Source organism: Cebus imitator, unplaced genomic scaffold (assembly GCF_001604975.1).
Source record: "Cebus imitator isolate Cc_AM_T3 unplaced genomic scaffold, Cebus_imitator-1.0 Scaffold117, whole genome shotgun sequence".
NCBI classification, from domain to species: Eukaryota; Metazoa; Chordata; class Mammalia; order Primates; family Cebidae; genus Cebus; species Cebus imitator.
In genome coordinates this window covers 5,180,484-5,204,721 of record NW_016107432.1, presented here as the reverse complement: position 1 = coordinate 5,204,721, position 24,238 = coordinate 5,180,484, and the positions used below count along the sequence as shown (strand labels likewise).

Below are 24,238 nucleotides of genomic sequence, written 5' to 3'. Positions count from 1 at the left end.
TTCTCTTCCCTTCCCTTCCTTTCCCCCTTCCTTCCTTCCTTCCTCTCTCTCTCTCTCTCTCTTTTTGAGACAGTCTCTCTCTGTCGCCCAGGCTGGAGTGCAGTGGTGCGATCTCAGCTCACTGCTACGTCTGCCTCCCAGGTTGAAGTAATTCTCCTGCCTCAGCCACCCGAGTAGCTGGGATTGCAGGTGTTTGCCACCACACCTGGCTAATTTTTTGTATTTTTAGTAGAGATGAGGTTTCACCATGTTGGCCAGGCTGGTCTCGAATTCCTGACCTCAGGTGATCCACCCACCTCGGCCTCCTGAAGTGCTGGGATTACAGGCGTGAGCCACCATGCCTGGCCAGATGTCTTTTCTTTAAGGCCATCTCAGCTGCCAGAGCATGAAGGCCTCTATGTGTGCACTCACCATGTCTACACGCGTGTCTGAAAGTCTGCCTACACGCAACATCTGTATCTCTATGAGGTTAAATGTGAGTTCATCCTGACATCTGCAACTCAAATCTGTTATGAGCCGGTGGATTCCAGCCTCCTCCCCGCTGGCAATCTGGAGCTGCCCGCTCCAACACTGGGAGAGCTGGCTGTCACCATCAGCCATTTGTTGACTTAACGGTTCTGTTCCAGTCTACATGTACAGAAGCATCAGAATGGCTGGCCCACACCCCTGCGGGAGGCAACTTTATTGATTTATTTTTTGAGACAGGCTATTGCTCTGTTGCCCAGGCTGGAGTGCAGTGGGATGAGCATGGCTCTCTGCAGCCTCGACCTCCCAGGCTTAAATGATCCTCCCGGCTTAGACTCATGAGTACTGGGACTACAGGCACATGCCACCACACCCAGCCGATTTTCTATGTTTTGTAGAGACAGGGTTTCATCATGTTGCTCAGGCTGGTTTTGAACCCCTGGGCTCACGTGATCCTCCTGTGGCCTCAGCCTCCCAAAGTGCAGGGATTACAGGCGTGAGCCACTGTGCCCGCCCGGAGCACAGCAGTCTGTGGGCTCCTTCCGCCTTCAGTTTCACAGACTCAGTGTAACTTCCTTCCTCCCACTTCAGTGAGATTGTCGTATACAACTGTGATACGGTTGTTTTGTCACATTTCACGTTCATCCTGGGATTCCCCTGTCCTCCTAAGTATTTTAAATATAATTTGCATACATTCAGGCTCCCGGTGCCGTCAAGCTCAGTGTATTTCGGGAAATGGAGTCAGGCATCCACGGTCACAGCGTCATCCAGAACAGCTCCAGCTCCCCGAGAACTCCCCTGTACCCCACCTACCCAGCTCCCCACTGTTGCCAATGCACTCATCCTCCCAAGGTTTCTTTTTTTTTTTGAGACGGAGTTTTGCTCCTGTTACCCAGACTGGAGTGCAATGGCGCGATCTCGGCTCACCGCAACCTCCGCCTCCTGGGTTCAGGCAATTCTCCTGCCTCAGCCTCCTGAGTAGCTGGGATTACAGGCACGTGCCACCATGCCCAGCTGATTTTTTTTTGTAGTTTTAGTAGAGACGGAGTTTCACCATGTTGACCAGGATGGTCTCGATCTCTTGACCTCGTGATCCACCCGCCTCGGCCTCCCAAAGTGCTGGGATTACAGGCGTGAGCCACTGCGCCCGGCCCCAAGGTTTCTTTCACAAGTGCAAACATGCAAATGCATCGGAACCCCACTTTCAGACATAAAATGTAGCAGACTCTCTGCATCTTGCTTTTATTCTGCTTAACGTGTCTCAAGGGTCTTTCCTCGTTGATACTCAGAGAAAGCCTCGGTACTGTATCACTGCTGCTGGCTACCTGTTGTGTGGCTGGAGTGTGATTTATCTGACACCCAGGTTATTTCCAAGGCGTTGCTGTTAGAAATGAGCCGTATGGACAGCCTGGTACCATGCCATTTCAGAGGTCGACAGTCACCTGCAGGGTAAGCTCCCAGGAGCGGGGTTGCCGGGCAAAGCGTCAGCACCGTCGTGGCTTTATGAGCATTGGTCATCGGCCCTCAGATCGGTCTCACTGGCACTGTGCTCCCTGCAGCCGGCCTAGGGTGTGTCCCTGGATTCCGGGTGCTGCCACTGCAGGAGGTGCCACAGGGTCCCTGGGGGTCTTCTTGTACTCCCTGCAGGGGAGAGATTGAGCAACATTTCCTACGTTTTAGGACGATGGACGGGAGCCATCCGCGCCAAGCCCTCGCTGTTTTGCTGTGGTGTTGCCAGTCTTGTCCTCTGGGGCTTGAAGCAGAGGTCGGTCAGCTTCTCTAAAGACGTTGAATGAACAGCTGCTGGGGCCAGCCTGACTCCAAGCCATGACCAGCCCCCACATTTGCTTATTGCACATTAAAAGTCAAGGGACCAAGGAACATCAAACCCCAGTGCAAGCACAGTCACAAAGATACCTGCCAGTCCTCCCCAGAACTGCTGAGGTCAGGAAAACAGGGACACCTGAAAAATCATCCCGGCCAAAAGGCACCCAAAGACGCCAGGCAGTGTCCCCCACGAGCTCCTGGGTGGGGCAGAAGACAGATGCTAGGGGGACCTGGAAGTCCAGTGTGGACTGTGAGTAACAATAGCAGGTCCAGGTGGTTTTATTGAATGTGACAGGTCGTTGTGGGGCAGGCTGGGGGGAGTTTATGCCAATGCTCTGCACTGGCTTTCCAACTTTTTCATCTAAAATTTTAAAATGAAAAGTGTAGATTAAAAAAAACGCTTTTAAAAAGCCAGGCGTGGTGTCTCACGTCTGTAATCCCAGCTCCTCGAGTGGATGAGGCATGAGAATTGCTTGAACCCAGGAGGTGGAGGTTGCAGTGAGCCAAGATCGCACCATTGCACTCCAACCTCGGTGACAGAGCGAGACTCCGTCTCAAAATAAAAAATAATAATAAATAATAAAGTAAAAAGCCGCTTGAAAGAGTGAAAACAGCCAAGATTGTGCTTGGCGCGTGGTAGTGGGTGTCCGGAGCACAGCAGCGCCATTCTCTCCGGGGAGCCCCTGTACCTCTGTGCCCACACTTTAACCTCAATCCCACGGGGCAAGGACAGTTGTGCCATTACTTGGATAGGGTGACTGCGGGGAAGCGGCTTAGCTAAGGCCCCCTGTTAGCAAGAGGCGAGTCTGGAATTTGGGGAACTCATCCATGTCGAATGCTGAGCACGGGGCCAGGGCCAAGTGCCTACCATGTGCCAGGCCCCGAGGTGGGAGGGCTGAGCCCCATCCTCACAGCACTGGGTGAGGACATGGGAGGCGCATTGTCACAGCACACTGACAGGAGATGGCAGCGCCCAAGTGAGGTGGGGGCAGAGGAAGAAGTAATCTCCTCCCCTCCTCCCCGGTCCCTCCCACAAGCCAGAGCACCCAGAAGGACTCCCAGCAGAGGTGGTGGCCAAATGGGGCGTGGAAGGATGAGTAAGGGTTTGCCAGGCAGCCCTGGGAGAAAGCAAGCCCTCTGCATGTGGAGCGCTGCGTGTGGGGATGTGCAGGTAGCCCCTGTTCTGAGGGAGTGCGGGGTGGGCAGTGAAGCTGCAGAGGCCCGAGGACCCCCCGAGGCATGCCCGCCCAAGCTTGGGTCTCTCCTGTCTGTGCAATACTTCCTGCCCGTGCCCCCTGCCGCAACCACAGGAGCGTGTGCTTCAGTCGAGGAAACCCCCTGGGCCTCTCCTGCCTGCCCTGAGGTTCATGATTAGGGTCTAAAACCCGAGATGGCTGAGGCTGGGGCCCACTTTGGCAGGAGCCCTGTCAGGCCCCAACAGAGCCCAGCAGACTGCCTGGGCGTGAGCTCAGACGCCCGGCCTGGAGAGCCTTTGTCCTCTTTTGATCCCTGTTGACCAAACGGGGGTGCCTGGTGAGGTCCGCTACCCTGTCCTGCAGCTCGGCCCCCTCCGTGGTAAGACAGGGCCAGGGGCTGGCGGTGAAGACCCTCCTCACCGTGGCTTCTGTTCGCCCTCTGCCCCCCCCCTCCCCTGTGCAGCTCCGATCGCTGTGCCTTTGCCCATCCCAGGACTCCTGCCCGAACTTCCCTTGCCCTCTCTGACACCTCCCATCCTTCAAGGCCCTGCTCAAATGCCACTGCCTCCAGGAAGCTTTCCCTGACTGCCAAGCACAGTTAATGTTCTTACTCATACCCTCTGCCACGCAGCGCCACTCCTGCTCCACACGTTCAGTTGGCTTTGTCCGATGTGTTTCTCATGTTAGACTGGGGCCGTGGGTTTGGGGGAGGAGGACCATGAGATCAAAGCACATTCCTGCTCACATCACAGCAAGGACACCTGCTGTCAACAGGCCTCGTCACTGGTGCTATTGACCGCGGTCACCTGACTGATGGGTGCTGGTTGGGTTTCCCCATTTCCACACTGTCCTCTGTGGAAGAAAGCCACAATGTGCAGCCTACGCCAAAGGAGGGGGGTTCATGCTCTGCCCCAACCTAAGGTGGTTGGAATTCTTCCACCTGGGGGTCTGTCTCTTCTCCCCCATTTACCCGGCTTATCCCACCACTTATTTGTGCCCATGGGGCCTTCTGCACATTTGTTTTCTATCTGGGGTTGACATTACTCCCACTTTACCTGTGTTTTGTTCCTCACATTGTCCCAGCTTTGGCCACTGGGAACTCTTTCAGTTGACGCCCGTGTCCCTTCGTCAGGGTTCCATCATTTTGGGGATCTACTGTTCATGTAACTATGGACTGCACTTCTGTAATTCCTGGTGCTACGAGACACTCCAGGCCCAATGTGTTTATTTCCTGCCAGGGAATGTACTTCACGAATATTTCACGTGTGGAAATACTCTGCAGAGTGCCTCCTCCAGGCAGCCTCCCCAGCTGTCTACAGGCAGGACTAGGGGTGTGCAGTGCTCCCCGCTGCCGGCCCCTCTGCAACGGCTGCTCTGGCCCAGCTGTCCCATCTGGGTCCTGGACTGTCTCCACCATGAGGCTGAGGCTGGGGTCTCTAGAGGGTGGCAGGCACCTGACTGATTCATGCTGGGTGCTGAGCGCGGGGCAGGGCCAGGTCGGGCGGGCAGGTTGGACCTGGGCGATACCTCCTGCGGATCCTGTCCTGCTGAATAGTAAGGACTACGACTGCTCGCCTTTGTGGAGCCCTGCTCTGTGCTGTCAGGTGCTGGGCCTGGGCAGCGCCCATATAGCAGCTCCCCCAGGGGCTTCAAACCCAGGCTTCAGAATCTGCTGTCCGTCATTGGGTTGCAGCCCAGACATGTTCTGTGCTTGCCAGTGGGGGAGTCGCTCCGTACCCACTGTGTGGTACCTGGACCACTGTGCCACCCTTGGTGAACAGGGAAGGGCTCTGCCAGGGTAGAGGAGGTGAAGCGTGTGTCCATCCTGCAGCAAGTGAGGGGAGACCCTGGGACCCACACCTGGCTGGGCACCAAAGTGGTGGGCCATGCCCCTGTGACGCTGCCTGGGAGACACCCCAGCTGGTCAGCAGCCACGTGAGGCAGCAGCTGTGGACACTGGCCCAACAAGGGGCTGCTGCCTGGAGCCTGCACTGGACACCTGTCATGAGGCACCCCTCCCTGTCTCTCCAGTGTCCCGGGGGAGGTGCAGCCAGGGTGTGACCAGATCCTGCCGGGTGCTGCTCACTGGGGACATGTGGCTCGCCACATGAGGTAGGAGAGCTCGAGCCCCACCTGGGGCAAGCCCATGCCCGCTCCAAGCCGGTGGTTCCCTCCCACCAGCTGCCCACACAGCTTTGCCACAGCAGAAGTGCACCTGACTGGGCTCTGTCCCCTCCCGCACGTCTGGCAGAGGTGAACCATCTCAGAATTCATGGGGCTGTTGGCTCCCACCTGGCTTGAACAGCCCAGCCCCCTGTCACTAGCACTTGGTTTGTTAGTCATTCAGCAAACGCTTGCAGAGTGTGGAGCGGTGCTGGGCATGGGGGCCACAGAGAGCAAGGCCGGCCAGTGCCCTCCCTGGAGGAGCCGACAGTGGCGGTGCTGGATGATGGCCCCGGTCCCAGGACGGGTGGAGTGTGCTCAGGCTCTCTGGGGCCCAGGGCAAGGACTGGCCGGGCTGGTGGCCAGGGTAAGCCTCTCTGAGGAGGCAAAGCACCGAAGTGACAGCTGGGGGAGAAGGGGCGGCAGGAAGCACCGGGGTGCAGATTCCGGGCAGGCGGTGGGGGTGTGGGACAGCACAGGGTGGTCAGAGCCCGATGTGGGGTGGGGTGGGGTAGGGGAGGGCAGAGTGAGGCTGGCAAGGGTGGCTTGGATATAGACAGGTGGGGAAAGAGAGGGGTCATGTGCCAAGTGCCTTGTGGTGCCGTCTACTAAGACGCAGGGCAGGGGAGGGGCAGTACGTGTCCAGTTCGGACAGGTGGTGTCTGGACTGGCTACCGGCCAACAGAGAGGCAGACGGTGGCACTGGCACGGGCCTTCAGTCTGAGCTGGAGCCTGGGGACCTCAGCAAAGGCAGATGACTCTGAAGTCCCCGCTGGCATGAGCTCCCCACACAGAGTGTGGCCCTTGGAGAAGGCGTGACTGTGAGGGAGGAGGAGGCTGGGAGGCGGGAGAAGGTGCCCAAAGGGTGAGGTTCTCGGGCGGACCAGTGGCCCTGAGAGGCAAGGAAGAGGCAGCCGGGAAGGGACTGCTGGGCTTGGCCACGTGGAAAGCCTGGTGACCTGCGCATGGGTGGTTTTGGGGAGCATGGGGGCACATCGATTCGAGGCCAGGAAGTGGGGCGTGGAAAACAGCACTTGAGGTTTTTGGGGAGGTGGCCAGGCAGTGTAATGGGGCTGTCCCAGCCTGGCTGCAGGTGCCTGCAATTGCCAGCCTACCCCCCTCACCCCCCCACCCTCCTCCCTGTGACATCTGGCCCAGTCCAGGTGAGCCACAGGGGGCCTGCAGGAATCCCCCTCAGGGCCCTCCTCCCCTCCGCCTGCAGTGATGGCAGCCTTGGAGCCTAGAGCTTCCCGGAGATGGGTCCCAGCTGGGAGGATTCACTCCTTAGGAGGAGCTGGGGGAGTGTGTGCCCCGGCTGCCTTAATGTTTGTGTAAGCCAAGGTCAGGATCAACCCCTGACCTTCAGGCTCTGCAGAATGCTGGGAATTTCAGCTGGGCCCCACCCCTGAGTCGGGAAAATTGGGGCTCTGAGGAGTTCGGGCCTATGGAGTCGGGGTCCTGGGGACTCATCTGTAAGCTGGGATCTGTGTCCCCAGACTCCTGGGAGAATGCCCTCCTCACGGCCCCTGCCACGTGCCCTCTCCTGGGGCCTTCTCGTCTGTGCACCCTCGCTGGGTCACCCGCACCGCGCCAGCCGGCTGGTCCACCAGTGTGTTTCTGAGACTCGGTCTCTTCTGGCTCTGGGATGTTTTTTGGAGACAGAACCCGGCTCTGTAGCCCTGGCTGAAGTGCCGTGGTGCGGCTGCTGCTCACTTCAGCCTCCATCTCCTGGGCTCAAGCAATGCTCCCACCTCACCCTCCCGAGCAGCTGGGGCTATGGGCATGTACAGCCATGCCCAGCTAATTTTTTGTATTTTTTGTAGAGACAGGGTTTTGCCATGTTGCCCAGGCTCGTGTCCAACTCCTGGACTCAGGCGATCCTCCTGCCTCGGTCTCCTAAAGTGCTCAGATTGCAGGCGTGAGCCACTGCCCAGCCCTGGCTCTGTGCTCCTCGCCTCCCCACACCTCTGTTCCTCATGGTGTTAAAGGCAGAGATGCTGGCAGGAGCTGAGGGGCTGCCATGGGGGCCTGAGGGAGGTAGGGAGGGCGCTCTGGTCAGCTTCCTCCAAGAAAGGAAGGTCCCTCTTCCGAAAGCTCCGCTGGGGAAGCAGCTTGCCTCCCTCACCACCCCCAGGTGAGGAGCGCTGTGCTAAGTGGTCTTGGGCACCTGGTCAGAAGGCCAGGCTGGCCCAGGGAGGAGGAAGGACTGTGGACCTGCTGGGCCGCAGCATCAGCAATTCCCTGGGCTCCAGGGTGACGCCGGCCGAACAGAGCAGGACATTCCGGCCAGTTGGGGGTGGGTGTCTTCAGTTTCAGCCCAGGCAGGAGAACTGCTGACCACTTCCTGCAGGCTCCGACCCGGTGGCCCTGCCACCCATCCGGCCGGGGTGGCCATCAGTCATCTGGAAAGCCAAGGAGCCCTGTGTCCCTGTTTTGCAAAGAGCAGTTCCTGAAATCTCAGGGCCTGGAGCTCTGCTCATCTGATCAGGGATCGGTTTCAGCAGCAAAGGCCAGAAATAACACATGGTCTGAGCACGGCTGAGTGCGGCACCATCCTAGCCCTTTCTGGGGGATGACTCATGACGCTGCCATCCAGCACCCGCTGCGATGGGGCTCCGGGCTAGCAGCTTAGCACACCGGCCCGGATATGCCTGGCCTCCAACTTGGGTTCATGGAGGAACCAACTCGGGAAGGAATCTCAGGAGAGATTTGTGCCGGTCCTTCCCTCTGGTCCTCGGGTCTGAGTCGGGCTTGGGAAGGCCTTGGGAGGTGTGTGGGCATCTTAGCTTGTTTGTGTTTCTGCAGAACACAGGAGAGACATTGTTTTACACGGGAGGAATGAGAGGCCGGGAAAGATGACGGGGCTGCTCAGTGTGAAGCGGGGCTCTCCAGGGGCAGGAGATGTCTCCTTCCTTCCTTCCTTCCTTCCTTCCTTCCTTCCTTCCCTCCCTTTCTTTCCTTCCTTCCTTCCTTCCTTCCTTCCTTCCTTCCTTCCTTCCTTCCTTCCTTCCTTCCTTCTTCCTTCTTTCTTTCTTTCTTTTCTTTCTTTTCTTTCTTTCTTTCCTTTCTTCTTTCTCTCTCTCTTTCTTTCCTTTCCTTCCTTATTATTTATTTATTTAATTTATTTTTTAAAATAAAATATGAAATGCTTCACGAATTTGCGTGTCATCCTCATGCAGGGGCCATGCTAATCTCTGTGTCGTTCCAATTTTAGTATATGTGCTGCTGAAATGAGCACTTATTTGTTTGTTTTTGAGACGGAGTCTCGTTCTGTCTCCCAGGCTGGAGTGCAGTGGTGTGATCTTGGCTCACTGCAACCTCTGCCTCCCGAGTTCAAGCGATTCTCCTGCCTCAACCGCCCAGGTAGCTGGGATTAGAGGTGCTTGCCAGCATGCCCGGCTAATTTTTGTATTTGTAGTAGAGATAGGGTTTCACTATCTTGGCCAGGCGGGTCTCGAACCTCTGATCTTGTGATCCACCTGCTTCAGTGTCCCAAAGTGCTGGGATTACAGGTGTGAGTCACCTCGCCAGCCTATTTATTTATTTTTTTATTATTATTTTTGAGATGGAGCCTTGCTCTGTTACCCAGGCTGGAGTGCAATGGCGAGATATCAGCTCACTGCAATCTCTGCCTCCCAAATTCAAGTGATTCTTTCCCCTCTGCCTCCCAAGTATCTGGGATTACAGGCAAACACCACCACACCCAGCTAATTTTTGTACTTTCGTTTAGTAGAGACAGGGCTTCACCATTGTTGGGCAGGCTGGTCTCAAACTCCTGACCTCAAGTGATCCGCCCACCTCGGCCTCCCAAAGTGCTGGGATTACAGGCATGAGCCACTGTGCCCGGCCCTGAGTGACCTTTGAAATGTAAGCGCCATGGAATCACCAGGAACTGTCCTTCCTGTGACCTTGGGTAAAGGTACTTCCGAGGTTATAAATTACAGTCTTGTTACCAGCCGCTGTCTTTGCTGTCTTCTCCTCCACTCTGAAGATGCTACCTGGTGAGTGGCTTCTCTGTGCACAGGTTTGCGTGGTTGCAGGTGTGACCAGGGTGGAGCAGCGAAGCGAGGCCACCAGTGATGCACCACGTCCCGAGCCTGTTTCGCAGCACAAGACGGCCTCGGTTCTGTGGTCCACAAACCACACTTGACCAGATCTGGCCCCCTGTCTTGTATGATAGGTAAAGTTTTATTGGCACGTGGCCACACCCGTTCACTTATTGCTGTCTGTCTGCTTTGCTGCTGTTAAGGGCAGGGTTGTGACACACCTGATGGCTGGCAAAGCCAAACACGCTTCCCCCTGGCCCTGCCCAGAGTGCCTTTGCCTCCCGAGTCCTTGGAGGCTCCCGTGAGCCTGTTTCTGCTGGACAGGGCCAATGGGAGAGCCAGCAGCCTGCTGAGGCAGCCTGAAGCCCCCAGGTCCCTGCATTCCTGAGAGTCACTTTATGGCAGTTGTAGATTAACCCCTCAGGGTGAGGGTGTGCTGGCCTCTCCTTGGCTGCCAGAGTCCAGAGTCCCCTGAAGTGGGTGTGGGAGATTTTAGCACTCTGCCTGCCAGGAGCACCGTTGTTTGAGCCGGCCCTGACCCCTGAGAAGCCCTTTACACCCCCGCTTTGCCTGGTTCCTCTCCCTCCAAGTCTCAGCCCAGGTTCCTCTCCCTCTAAGTCTCAGCCCAAGTCAGAGTCCAGGTGCCTCCTCTTTCAGGAAGGCTTCCTCAATTTCATCCTCCTCTCTTTCCTCCCAGGCCTCCCTTTGCTGCTACGTGGAACATGCTTTGCCATCTTGGTCTGTCTCCCAGTTGGTTTCCCCAACTTGTCTGTGAGCTCCTCCTGTGAGCAGCCAAATCATGGGATGGGTGGGGTCCCAGAAGGCAGAGCTGGATTGGGGGTGCTGCCATCTCCAGTGGCAGGTGGGGCTCCAAACCGCAAAAAGCAGCATTACCTGGAGTGGGGGAGTGGGACTAACTGCAGAGGTGCAGTTCCCCTCGAGGGATGAGTCCCGGGACCCCCCGCTGGCGTAGGGCAGGTGCGGATCACCTTCCGAGCCTGAGGTGATTCACTCGTGACTGCTGCTGAGAACTGAGTAGGCTCTGAGGCTGCGTGATGAAGCCAGAAGCCGCCCATGCCTTTGTACAATTGCAGCTGTCATCATTTGCTGCAGGAGGAAAAATGCAAAGACAGAGCCACCAGCCACAGCACACCCAGCAGCCTCCCAGAGGGAGGAACCTAAGCCTTCAGGGCTGGAGGCTGTGGGAGGTAGAAGGCAGGGCCCCCTCTTCCCCACCCAGCATCCCCGGCCTCAGGGAGCCTGGTCAGCACTCAGGGTGTGTCTGAGGCTTTGGCAGGAGCTGTCCTGGACCTTCCCAGACGGATAATTAAAGGGGCTTCCCTAAAAAGTCACAGCTGAAGGGCGTGGCTGGGGGCTTCACACCCGCTGTGTCACACGTGGGCCAGGTTTGGGTTTTCCTGAATGAAGGACGTAGGAACAGGTCTGGTAGCTTCTTTGAGCGACCAAGGCCAGTCACAGGAAAAGTCTGAAGCCACGCTTGCTTTTCCCAGGCTGTGGTGGCCATGCCTGCCACTTCTACATTGGCTAGAAATTGTGTCCCCAGCACCTCATCCGCCCAGACTCCTGAGCCGCCAAACCTGGGACAGGAGTCGCTTGCTGATAATGAGCTTGTTTCTCGCTCGTTTTGTTTTCCCTCCACTCTGACTCTGACGTACCTGTTCAGCAGCTTCCCAGCCCGGAGCAGGCCAGAAACGGGGAGCCGGCTGGTATCAAAGGCAGGTGGAGAGGTGGAGAAGCTCTAAGACTATCCCCTCACCTGGCAATGGGTCACTTTGCCTTATAATTCAATCAAACACCAGCTGTCCCAGAGATCAGGGAAAGGCACAGAGGAGGGCCACTGCTTTCTAGAGCACCATCGCAAAGATTAACCCTGGGGCTTGGTGCTCGAAAGCCTGCGTGTTAGGTTCCCTGGAAAACCCAGACTCTTGGGAAGGACTTGCTCCTGGGGGTTTCCAGGAATTGAGGGCACCACTGCCTTGGTCTCTGGCTGTTCAACCTTAGAAAGCACCAGAGGGCAGTTGAGGGAGGGGTGAGGAACACAGGTTTGGCGCTGGAAGGACTAGGATCTGGGCTGATTCTGCCACATAGGAGCTGCGTGGCCCTGGCCTGGTCATGCCACCTCTAGGCCCTCTGTGAATCAGACCAGTGGGCATCAGGAGGCACTCACCAGCAGGCATCAGGAGACACTCAAGCTGGTGGGGCCATTGGCAAGCCCCACGTGATGACAATCCTCTTGAAGGACTGAGCATCTTCTTGGCAAGTGACAATTTGAATTTATTACAACCACATCAGGGAGCAGAACTGTTGAGCTGCAGGGTGCTTAGAGATCTCCAAGCCTAACTCTACCATTTGCAAGATGGGGAGACTGAGGCCCAGAGGAGTGACAGATTGTGCTGGGAGAATTGAAGGCTGAGCTGGGGTTCAGACGGGCCGTTTGGCAGGCAGGGCTTGTGTGCTTCTGCCCCAGCATCTGCAGCCTCCAGGTGGGCGTGCTTGGAAAGCCCGCAGCCATGAAGGCTCAGGTCCCCTCCTCTGGGAGGCTGCTGGGTGTGCTGTGTGGCGTCAGGATGCTCTGTGCTCTGTGCAGTCGGGGAGGCTCTCGGAAAATCCCCCCCGCCTGGGGTCAGAAGTGCAGCTGCAGAGACAAACAGGACACTGGGTCTCCAGCCACAGCGGGGGACAATGGCCAGGAGAGGAAATGTCTCCAGACCCGTGTGTGGAGGTGGAGCCCATCTGGGGGCGTTTTTTTCAACGCAGCTTCCAGAAAAACAAACACTTGCTAAGCCAAGCATCTCTGGCTAGGAGAGGAAGCGTGTTCTGCCCACTCTGGAGAATTGGCGGAGGTGTGAGCAGGCGGGAGAAGGGGGGACACCTGCTTTGAGTGTCAGGTCATAGACGGGAAACTGAGGCCTGCAGGAGGAGCTGCCACAGGCAGGCAGCAAGTTGACGCAGGTGGTCTCGGGCCCACTCCCCACTTCTCTGCACAGCCCCTTGCTCCAACATATAAGCAGAGGCACAGGCAGCCCCATCCCAGGGCGGGGCGACGCGGCCAGGGCACCGGTAGCAGGTGTTGACCTCCCAGGGGTGTCGGTTGTTCCCCACCTGCCCCTCGAGCACAGCTCCTCTGTGCTCCTTTCCGGGCCAAAGCCGTGGAGAGGACCCCATGTCACACACACAGAATCTCAGTGCGACTGATCTGTGCGCCTGCGCTTGGCGTTTTGGAAAAGTCCTCAAGACTAATTTAATCCTTATGATGACTCGGGGCACGACCACAGAATCCCACATCCCCACCTGCCTGACACCCAGCGCTGCTGGGAGGAAGTGACCACTCCACGAGGTTGTGTTGACAGATGCGCGCACCCTCAGCCTGCCCAGTTCCTGCATGTGGAGCCCAGGCTGGAGATGAATTGGATCTCAGTGGAGAAGCCTCACTGGGTGGGGGAGGGGGTCACAGAGGCTGCAGGCGGCACTGGGGGGGCGTGGGGAGAGGAAGACCTGGGGGGTGATGTTGGGTGCTTCTATGGGCATCCACAGCTTCTGGGCACTGGGGCAGCAGATGCCTTGGGGGTGGCTGCTCACCCAGGAAGACAGCCCACACAGAGGAGAGGTGGGTGTCCAGAGTTGCACCCATTCTACAGGGAAGGTGCCAGGAGAATCTGGCTCCCCAGATGCTCTGGGCTTCGGTAGTGGGAGCTTTGTGAAGGGGGACACATTACCCAGTCAAGGGCTGAGCCGGGAGAGGAGGAGGGAGCTGGCAGGGCCGACAGGATGCAAGTTGAGCTCTGGTGTTGGGGGGAAGGTGGGAGATGGGGCCGGCAATTGTCTGCAGGGAAGTATAAGAAAGGCGGACCTTGTACCATCCACCCCCGAGGCCCAAGGAGGGGATTGGCAGGACACCAGGCTCGAGGGACTGCAGGCGGCTGAGGTTGAGGGGGCTGTGTTTGGGGACCGATGTTCCCAACCACACTGTCCCAGGCCTGCTTCACAGCTTAAGTACCGAGCTGACCCCAAATCCAGTGACACGTACGTCCACCCTAAACCTGAACTGACCTTTGGAATGAGGGAGTTTGCAGCTGTGATTTCCTCCAGGGTCTCCAGGTGAGATCATCTTGGGTTATTTAGGTGAACCCCAAATCCAGCAACAGGGTGCTTAGGAGAGAGGAGACGCAGACACAGAGGAGGAGGCTGGGCGGAGACAGAGGCAGAGCCTGGAGCGAGGTGACCTCCAGCCAGATCACGCCTGGAGCCCTGGAGGCTGGAGCGGGCCTCGAGGCCGCCTGGAGTCCCTGGAGGGAGGCTGGAGCGGGCCTCGAGGCCGCCTGGAGTCCCTGGGGGGAGCGTGGTCCTCCCCATAGCTTGACTGCGGACTTTCAGCCTCCAGAACTGTCAGAGATGACACTTCTGCGGTCTGGAGTCCCCAGTGTGTGGCACTTGGATGTGGCAGCCCCAGAAAACTGACAGAGTGGCCACCAGAGCTGCCCTTCAATGGGGCTGAAGAGGCCACCGTTTTCCTCCTCAGATACAGGCCAGGCCGGGGAGCCGTGTCCCCACAGGGAGGAAGAGCTGGTGTGGGAGCTGCTGCTCCTCTGCCTATGGGTCAGACTTTCAGACTGCTGTCACTGGAGACTCTCTGAAAGTGTCCCTTTGTGCCTCTGAACTTCCTCTCCCCGCCCCCACCATTGTGTGATCACCAAGCATGTTGGTGGCATGGAAGGTGGGGTCTGGCCAGGCCAGGCCAGGCTGGGGAGCCTGGAGGCTGGGCCTGCCTGGCCCCTAAGGGGGTTGGGCCTCCCATGGACCCTCCTTGGGGCCCTTTTGGGGCAGCAAGGGGACACGCCTGGGGCATCTGCAGTTGCACCCTCGTCCTGGGCCCCTGGCCTCGGTAGGGAGGAGGGAGGGTGCAACCTTAGGGCTTGCTGTGCAGGGAGCTGAGGCAAGGGACTGCCCCGGGCAGAGTCTGCTATTAAAGAAAGGTGAACGGGGCGGGAGCTGAGGACGAAGGATGCGGGCATGGGCTGGGAGTGGCTTTGACCTGAGTAGCTCACCTGGGGTGGGAGTTCTTAGCCCGGGGCGACTTCACGCCCAGGGGATCAATATCTAAGCTATGTTTGACTGTCAGGACTGGAGGAGGGGCTACTGGCATCCCACGGGTGGAGGCCAAGGACCAGCTAAAACCCTCCAGTGCACGGAACAGCCCTGCCCCCTCGACTAAGATGGATGCGGCCCCAAATGTTGGTAGTGCCAAGCTTGAAAACCCCAGCCCTAAAGGCTTGAGAACCAGTGGGACCTGGTTCCAGGCTTACCTTCTAGTTGGTCACTGGCCTTGGGCATGCCACATGACCTCCCTGAGCCTTAGTTTTCCTGTCTGTGAGATGGACACCTTACTATTTAACTTGAGGATTTTCCTGCTTTCATAAAACCAGGTGAGTGTAAATCGCAGGGTGGAGGGATCCCTCCCACTCCCTCTTCCTAGAGCTGGCCGGAGCCAGTAGCCCACACCCACCACATGGGTGCCTACACCTGTGTTGGCAAGGGCATCAGAGCAGGCAGACAGGCAGGGCCCACGGGCCAACCTGAGCTCAGTTCTGCCTCTTGTCTGAGCTGACGTGAGTACAGTCCAGGCTCCCTGAGCGGACAGGGGCGAGATTCCATGCCTTGGCTTTGGGTGTACCTGGCCAGGAAGGTTTCTGCTCTCAAACCTGGCTCAGACCTAGAGCCAGTGGGAAGGTAAAGAGCTAGACCCGCTGGGACAGGCCAGATTCCAGAAGGAGCGCTTGCAGTGAGGAGGAGGAGGGCCCATCTCTTCCCCTAAATATTCTCATTGGTGGAGCCAGTGCCCTGGACAGCACCTGGGGCAGAGGCGAGGGAAGTGTGCATGAGCGTTTGTGTGCATCTGTGTGCCTGTCCATGTGTGCACACACATGTGCTTGTGAGTCTGTGTGCATGAACGTGTGTGTTTGTATGTGTGTGCGTGCGTGTGTGCGCAGTAAGTGGAAGAGGAACAGAGCAGAGCTGAGGTTGGCAGGGCTGGAGGGTGGGTGGCTGGTGGACTTCCCCAATCCCAGCCTGGCCGGGGACTGGGTGCCCAGGCCTCTACTACAGAGCCTGGGGGCTGGGCAGCGGGCGGACAGGGCAGGGCCTGGAGCCGGTCCAGGAAAGAGCTAATGATCAACCGGCTGCGGTGTCTGTGCAGCCGCCCTGGGCCTGTGTCTCCGTCACTGGCCCCCAGGCGCAGGGAGGAAGTAGGGCAGGAAGCAGGGGGCGGAGGCCGCTGTGCAGTCAGCCTGGCTGTGGGCGGCCCCTGCCTGCTCCGTCCAGCTGGAGACAGCCCCGTGGGGCCAGCCAGCGCTGGGCCAGGAGCGGCCACCTGGCGCTTGCGAGCTACGGCCCTGTGGGCCTGGGAGCTGCCTCTGAGGAGCAGAGCGCAGGTACGGGGGGCTCCGGGGCACGCGGGGTGTGGACCGGCCGGGCAGCCTGCTGTCTGCGGGTCTTTGCCGTGGTTGAATCTTTACACTTTCTTGAGGACTTTTCTGACCTGTTTGGGATTGGGGTGGAGCAAAACTTCGAGCCGGGGGCCTAGGGGAGTTCGTGGGCGCCCTCCGCGGACCCACTCGAGCTCACAGGTGCTGGCAGTGCTAGTCCGCAGTGATTGTGGGCAATCTCAGCTTTGACAAAGCACCCTGGCTTCTGGGACTGGCCTGACCCCATGCTGACCCTTGGCGTGAGCAGCCCTGGGGGTCTGGGAGCAGAGCCAGTGACAGGGATTCCGGGCGTAGCGGGTCTCAGGTGTGACCCCCAGCCCCGGATAGGCTGGGCCCACGCTGCCAGACCCACCAGGGTGAGCCCAGCGCCTCTGAGCCTCACCCGGCACTGTGGCGGCCGTAACTGGCCTCTCTGATGCCGCCCCCTGGGTCTCTTTTCCAACAACCTAGTGGACCAGCGACAGGGGCGCCAGCCTGAAAATTCAAGGGAGGACCTGGGCACAGCTTTCAACTGTAGGTGTGCCAGGGTGCATGGTCCTGTGTGTGTACACTGCCAAGACCCCTCTGAGCCTGGGTGTGGCCCCCCAGGAGTCCCAGGAGCCCTGCCCTGTCTGTGAAGCGGGAGTTTCCAAACTTTTGCTGTTGCCGAGGCTCAGATGAGATGAATAGCAGAGTGACGCTGGGGGGAGTCAGTGGTGCCGGCCAGTGCCAGGGCCAGGGGCAGCCTGCATGTGGGCCAGCCACTCGGGGTGTGTGTGGCCTCCCAATGCCAGGCAGCGGGCTGAATTAGGGTGTCTAGGTTTAGGATGGGTAGGTGGGGGCCGGGCTTAGACCGCCCGGGTTCAGCCCCACCTGTGCCACTGGGCTGTGTGACCGTGGGCAGGCAGAGTCACAGAAGCTGATGGCTCATCTGTGAAAGGAACACGGTGGTGCCTCCCTCCTCCAGGTGAGCTGAGGACGCTGTGAGCACCCTGCACGGCTGTAACTATGTGACTGTCAACACCGCTGTTGACAGTAATGACAACTATGTCCTGTGATGGGCGTTGGGCAGCTTTTTACCCATGAAGACATCACTTGCTCTTTCAGCGACATGGGGGAGGATGGCCGCACCGCACACTAGAGAGAGGCAGGCCAGGAGAGCGTGGGGCGCCGGGTTCCCTGGCTGCCAGAGGGCATGGCAGTGCCCTCTCCGGCGGGTTCTCGCAGCCCCGAGGTCGAGGTCAGGATTCCGATCTCAAGGCATTTCTCGGAATGCGCCTGGGCGGCTCCTCCCTGCCTCTTCCCTCTCCCTGTGGCTCCCCGCACTCTTTGGCTGTGATTTGCATCACTCCACCCTCGTCCCGTTGGTCACATGGCCTCCTCCCAGGCTTCTCGGCGTGCCTCCATGTCCTCTATTTTACTCACAGGGAAGCCAGGCCTGGATTTAGGGCCCATGTCTTCTGGAACACCCTCATCTTAACGGAAGTTAACGTCATCTGCACAGATCATTTCCTAATAAGACCCCATTCTGAGGTTCCTGTGGGCATGAATTTTGAAAGGACAGTGTTACCGCAGGATTCAAAGTGACAAGCCCACCCTCCAGAGGTGCTTGGTGGCATAGGTCAGGTCTCAAGGGCCGTAAGAGTGTTTCTTCAGTAAGAGCCTGGCAGAGGCTTGGCCAAAGCTTCCCGAACCCATTCAGGGCTGGCTGGGGGCCCCTTCCTCCTTCCAATCCAGATTCACGGGGCCCTGGCTGTGGGCCAGAAGCACTGTCCCTATGACCCACCTGACCCATTTTCGCAGCGTGTATTGTCACTGGCATTTTCTGGCTCAGTAAACTGAGGATGGAGAGGCCTCCCAGACACTGGGGCTTGGCCCCACGTCTCCATGTTCTGGAGCCAAACTCCGTCCCTTCCCCCAGGGCTGGAGGCTGGCCTGGGGCTGGAGCCTGTTCTGACCCATCCAGGGCCCCCCAAGGGTCTGTCCCGATGATAAACTGAACAAACAGGATAAAGGTGGGAAGGAGAGTCCTGCAGGCTGCTTGGTGGTCCCCCAGCCCAGCAAGCTGGCCCGTGGGAGAGCCAACACCTGCCCGTGGCTGGGGCTCTGCTTGTGCAGCTGTGGCGGGGCCTGCAGGGCTGAGGGAGGGGGAGCTGGGGAGATGGAGCTCACTTCCTCATCGCCAGGCTTTATGCAGGAACCCCACGCTGAGGGTTGTAACAACAGAAGGGAAATTCCCTGAGCCTGGGGAGCCCTCTTTTCCCCGGGAGACAGTCTCTGATCGGCAGCTCTTCCCAGGTCCATAGAAACCCTGCATGCGTTTCCAATAGGCCTGTTCCTAACACCCATGGCTGGGAGGCAGGCAGGTGGCAGTGGATGGCGAGAGTCTGCTGGGACCCCTGCTCCACCTACAGGGACACTGACCTGGCTCCTGAGGGGCAAAGAGGCAGAGACTGGAGGACGAGGACCCCAAGGTCAGGTGTTGGGAGCTAAAGGCCCCATAAACCAGGAAGCTGGCACGTCCAGGGAGTGGATTCCAGCGCTTTGTTGAGCTGCCTCTGTGTGCTTCCGGAAAGGAGACAGGAAGACAGCTGGCCTCGCAGGCCAGGGCTTCCTGGTGCCGCCACAGACCCGGGGCCACGCGGTGGCACGTGCAGCCACAGGAACTGCAGTCTGGCAAAGCAAGGGGGAGAAAGCAAAGTCTGAGCCTGGGCCAGGGCGGCCGTGGCGTCCTGCACTGCCCCTAACGGTGCCCAGAGCTCTCCAGGCATGACCAGGGTCCCAGGACATGGGAACAGGGAGGGCAAAGGCCCCAGGCTGCACAGGGCATGTGATCACTTATAGATGCCCCCTGGGGCGTCCACTGAGAGACCGTGTTCTGCTTGTGCAGCTCTGCGTGTGCTTCCTCCTTTGGAGAGCAGGTCTCGAGGGCTGCACCCTACTCCGGCTCCAGGGAGAGCAGGTCTGGAGGGCTGCACCCTACTCCGGCTCCAGGGGGAGCAGCTTCCCTGGAGGGCCTCTTGGGTGCTTCTTGGCATCAGAGTTCTCCCGATTCACAGCCCCTGGTTCCCGCAGGTGCAGGTCCGGGTCGCTGTCCCTCAGAGGTGGTTGGGGAGTGGGAAGGATTTGGCCGTAGACTGACCAATCAGGTTCCAGCTGGAGCAGGTGTGAGGTGGGAGGGGGTGTGCCAAGGCCACTTCACAGCCAGGAGCTGTTGCCTGGGCAAGCCTTGCTGGCCTGGGGCTGGTCCCACTGAGGTCCTGCACTCTGAGCGTCTCCAGGGAGCCTTCCCTGACTGTGGGATTCCCGCCCCCGCCAGAGCTAGGGGACCCTTTCTATGCCTCATAGAACCTGCGTCACGGAACCATCACTATTCTGTGTCTAAATTCCCCACTGAGCAGGCCTGGGTCTTCCTCCCTCTGTGTTCCCACTGCCTCGCTCAGAGCTGGCACGGTGCAGGAGTGGGTGGTGGTTGTTGAAACCAAAGACTTGAGGCCGTGGGCTCCTCCCACCCCTGCTCTGCTGATGGAGCCCAAAGTGTGCGGTGAGCTGGGGTCTGGGAGGCCATTTCTCGGGGTGAAAGCCACGTCCGTGGGGGCAGGGGTGATGGCTGGGCTTGCATGACACCCACCCGTCCCTGCCTGCCACTGACCTGCCCCCCACGAGGGTTTCCTCATCCTGTACTAAATGTCATGGGGGAGCTGCCTCTTGGGGAGCAGCCTCTGTGAAGGGGCCCGTCGCCGCAGTGGTGGCCCGAGCCAAGAGCAGTGCTGGGATGGAGGAGGCACTCAAGGGTGGGGAGCAGGCAGCAGGGATGGCAGCTGCAGTGTGTGCTTGTTTGGGTCTGACAGGGGCGCGCGCGCGTGTGTGTGTGTGTGTGTGTGTGTGTGTGTGTGTGTGCGTGCGCACCTGCACAGGTGAGAGAGTTGCCTAACCCCTCAGAGCCTCGGTTTCCCCATCTGTGCTCTGGGGAGGTAGGCCTTCCCTGGGGGTTGCTGGGCACTGGGAGGTGTGCCTGTTGGCACCCACTGTCCTGGGGCCATGCTGAGGTCAGTCTTGACCGCCTCTGGGTTTTCAAGCTCAGAGCCTCAGGGTGTGGGGGCGGTACTGGGGGTGCTGGGGAAGGAAACTGGGCTCCATCTGTGCTTGCCATATGCTGAGCCCTGCTGTTGTCTAAGGCATGCTCAGCTGCCCCTGTTTAGTAAAAATTTGAGGTGGCGAAGAAATCAGCCCAGTGTCCCTGGTAGCCCCCGCCTCCAATCGCCCTGCCCCTGCAAGACATTCTGAGCAGACGCTGGGATGGACTTGACAGCACGTGGACTTGTCCCCTGTTCCCGGCTTCAAGCCCCAGGGGTGCCTCTCTGCCCTTCCCAAGTGCTCCACACCCTGGGCCTCCTGCCTCCCCCCACAGCCGCGTCCTGCGTCCCTGACAGCAGACCCCACGAGCCCCCAACAGCTGCCTGGTTTGCCTCCCAGTCCCCTGCCACTTCCCTGCCCAGAAACCAGGGTGGAGATGGAGATGGGGACAGGGACGGGAGGCTCTGGGGGGCGTCCTGGCAGCTGGCAGGCCCCAGCCTGAGGGGCCCATTGGGGCTCTGAGGCCCGGACGGAGGCCCTGCCGAGCCTGGGTGCCCTGACCCTGGCGTCCACCACAAAAAGGGCAGTGGGACAGCAGGAGGCCAGACTTGCATTTTTGCCCCAAACAGAGGTCCGAGGCATGGCTGCCCAGGTTCTCTGTGCCCTGCCTGCAGAGGGGATTTTTGCCCGCTGCCGGGGACAAGGGGACAAGTCCACACGCTGGAAAGTGTGTCCCAGTGTTTGCTCAGAAGTCTCACAGGGGCAGGGTGCTGAAGGAAAGCTGGCTTAGTGCTCCCCACCTCACATCTTCACCACGCAGGGGCAGCAGCGGAGAGGCCGGTCACCCCACCCTAGGCGCGGACACAGCCCCTCCCCTTCCTCTGCATCCCCATCGCTCCCCGAGGCTCTGGGCCTGAAAACTGCCCAGTCCATGGCGTTCTGTGGGGCACGGTTGACCCTTCCCCACCCACAGTCAGGGACCAGGGATCCCCACGTGACTGGGCCCTCCCTGCGGGCTCAGCAGGTGTCTTGACTACACTCTTGCCATTGCCTCCTCTCATCAGCCCCTCTGCCCAAGGCCAGAGCTGAGGAGGACGTGACTGACCCTGTCTCTGTGGCCGCAGCTGGGATCTGTCCCCTGCATGCCTCAGCCCTGGCCCAGGCTGCTGGTCCCATGGCCCCTCACCTGCACGTGACACCTGAAGGGGGACTCTGTGTCCCTCTTTCTGTGCCTTCTGACAGGCCACTGAGCCCCGACTCCTGGAGCAGGATCTGTCAGGCGTGATGGCCCAGGAGAGAGGCAGTGACCCACTCCTGAGGAGGGGCCCGAGGTACCCAGGGGCTCTGCCTCGATGGGGAACGGGCCTCCAGGCAGAAAACCAGCAAGAGGAGGCCCCGCAGTGGTGGGGATCGCAGCCGCAGCACAGGGTGTGGCCACCTGCTGCGGTGAGGGCCCCCCTGGGTCTGAGAGGCGCAGGCACTCTGTAACGCCTGGACCCCAGCCCTGGCCATGACCTCCGTGCTGGTCCTGGAGGGGCCGCCTCTGCTGACCACACCCCTTCTGTCCACAGGGCCAGGCATGTGAAGCCTCCACGGGTCATGGAGAACCTCCCTGCCATGACCACTGAGGAGCCGACCCCCAGGGGGAGGGGGCCTGTGGGGCTGTCGGGAAGTGGCGGCAGCCAGGACCAGGTCGGGACTGTGGCCATGAGGCCCTCTGTGAGCTGGGAGAAAGCAGGGCCTGAGGAGGCCAAGGCCCCGGGGAGAGGCGGTGAGTCCACCCCACCCTCCCCACCCACTTCTCCACCCCATCCCTCCCGCCCACCTATCCCTCACCTCCCTTTACGCCTCCGGGCCTCCTGGGACTGGGGCTGGGGCTGGGGCTGGGGCTGGGGCTGGGGTCTACTCTCCCAAACTTCTCCCTTTCCTTCCCCTGCATGTTTATTTATTTTTTATTCATCTATTTTTTCTTTTTTTGATTGATTGCCTCTGTCATAAATCCTGTGAAGTCACTATTTATCTATTTTTTTTGAGACGGAGTCTCGCATTGTCGCCTAGGCTGGAGTGCAATGTCACGAACTCAGCTCACCACAACCTCCGCCTCTCGGGTTCAAGCGATTCTCCTGCCTCAGCCTCCCGGGTAGCTGGGATTACAGACTCGTGCCGCCACCCCTGGCTAATTTTTGTATTTTTAGTAGAGATGAGGTTTCATGATGTTGGCCAGACTGGTCTTGAACTCCTGACCTCATGATCCAACTGCCTCAGCCTCCCAAAGTGCTGGGATAACAGGCGTGAGCCACCGTGCCCGCCCCACCCCCACCCCCTGCCCCGAGTGTGTCTAACAGGAGGAACTGCGCCTGCTGAGTCACTTGAGAGGCCAGGGCCCAGCTCATGTTTTTCCAGGTGTGCGTCAGTGATAACGAAACTGGCAAAGAACAAGGCAGGGGCCTCTGAAGCCACGTGTTCAGACACACTCCAGACACAATCCCATGGCTTTGGCCTTAGAACCCTTGGGAGTCCTCAGGATGGGGCATCCCTTGTCCCCAGGAAGCACCCAAGGTGCAGACAGGGAAGGGCCAGGCCAGGTCACCCTGCAGTCAGGGACCGGAACAGGACGTGTGCCCAGTCTCCTGAATCCCTCTCCGTCCTGGGACCCTGAAGGGGAGGAAGGGAGAGACAGGGAGACCAAGGCCTGCACGGCCCCTACCCAGCGAGAGACAGCTGCCACTATGGCCTCTCCCTGGGCCTCTCCTCCCACTGTCCAGCCTTAGCCCGGTCCCCTCATGACTGTCCCCCTCCCTGTCTCAGAACTCTGGGGCTTGGCACAGGGTAGCTGCTCCGTCACTGTTCAAGGGATCAATGAAGGAAGATGCGTTTGGACCATGGCATCGATAGCCCAGTGCTGTCGCTGGCCCAGAGCCAGGTGTGGGGAGTGCTTTATACCTGTGATCCTGCCCTTCTGCGTGAGGGTGGAGATCGGAAGGGGGGCCTCCTGCGCTGAATCACAAGTGGAAGTGGTCTGCAGGCACCGGCCTGCCCTCCAGGAAGGGCGGCTCGGAGGGCTGGGGCGGGGCCTGGCCTGGGGACCCCACCCCGCCATGGAATCGAGTTCCCTGCAAAGCAGGCCTCCCGGAAAGGAAGGGGCTGGGCCGTGCCCAGGCTCCTGAGTGCACAAGGAGACTGAGACGCAGGAGGGCCGCGGGCCAGCCTGGCACAGAGCCAATGGGCCCAGGCAGGACCTGGGAGCCTCTGGACGGGGAGTGCTGGGAGTCAGAGCCTTTGGTCGGAGTGGCTGGAGTTTCCTCCTCCGGAGGCTCAGCAAAGTACCATGGCATCGCCTCCGCCTGGAGCCAGTTTCTGTGGGCCCAGCTGATGCCAGCTGAGGAGCCGCTCCCTGCTTAGGAGGCTGGATGGCGGAGGGAAAGCTGGCCTGGGGCGGGGCTCCTCCTCAGCGTCTTCACCTCCTCCACTTCTCCGGGCAATTTCAGATAAGACAGCCAAGGCAGCAGCGGAGGATAGAGATAATTCTTTTTGCTCACACCCAGATTCCTCGAATGTTCACATCTTATTACTTTTACTTTGTGTGTGTACTCGTGTGTGTGTGTGTACTCGTGTGTGTGTGTGTGTGCGTGTGTGTGTGTGTGCGTGTAATTTTCTTCTGACCCTTTTGGGAGTCAGTTGCGGACATGCTCCTCCTTCATCCTAAAAGGTGTCCATAGTTCTAAAGCCAGGACATTCTCTTAATAACGGCATCGTAATTATTTCAGTGTCAATTTCCTGTTTTAATGACGCCATTACTCATCTGCAGACCTTGTTCAGACCTTGCTGTTTGTCCCAATAATATATTTTATAGCAAAAAACAAAAAAACTGGGCCGGGCGCGGTGGCTCAAGCCTGTAATCCCAGCACTTTGGGAGGCCAAGGCGGGTGGATCACAAGGTCAAGAGATCGAGACCATCCTGGTCAACATGGTGAAACCCCGT

At 59.1% G+C, this 24,238-nt stretch overlaps 1 protein-coding gene, 1 long non-coding RNA gene and 1 other non-coding gene across 9 annotated transcripts in view; 1 reads left to right on the top strand and 2 right to left on the bottom strand.

The window, feature by feature from the left end:
- SH3TC1 (SH3 domain and tetratricopeptide repeats 1) overlaps positions 1 to 24,238 on the top strand; it is a 63,778-nt gene that overhangs the window by 3,069 nt on the left and 36,471 nt on the right. For 4 of the 7 annotated variants that reach the window (XR_005201942.1, XM_037742186.1, XM_037742185.1 and 1 more), the window contains exon 2: positions 21,828 to 22,027. Coding sequence is in view for 5 of the 7 variants with exons in the window: in XM_037742186.1 (XP_037598114.1) it covers positions 21,828 to 22,027 (200 nt within the window). In the remaining 2 variants the exon portion in view is untranslated. Of the gene's footprint in view, positions 1 to 15,943; positions 16,147 to 21,827; positions 22,028 to 24,238 lie in introns of those variants that run through there. The other 3 variants (XM_017539045.2, XM_017539046.2, XM_037742188.1) reach the window with 3 other exon arrangements.
- Positions 5,500 to 24,238, bottom strand: part of LOC119472754 — a 20,950-nt gene continuing 2,211 nt past the window's right edge. The window contains exons 2-4 of the long non-coding RNA XR_005201943.1: positions 20,501 to 20,507; positions 15,222 to 15,232; positions 5,500 to 5,511 (exon numbers count right to left, since the gene is read on the bottom strand). This is a non-coding gene — a long non-coding RNA (uncharacterized LOC119472754). The remainder of the gene's footprint in view (positions 5,512 to 15,221; positions 15,233 to 20,500; positions 20,508 to 24,238) is intronic.
- On the bottom strand, positions 8,786 to 8,889 carry LOC119472766. Its single transcript, XR_005201957.1, has one exon. It is a non-coding gene; the product is annotated as a U6 spliceosomal RNA (small nuclear RNA).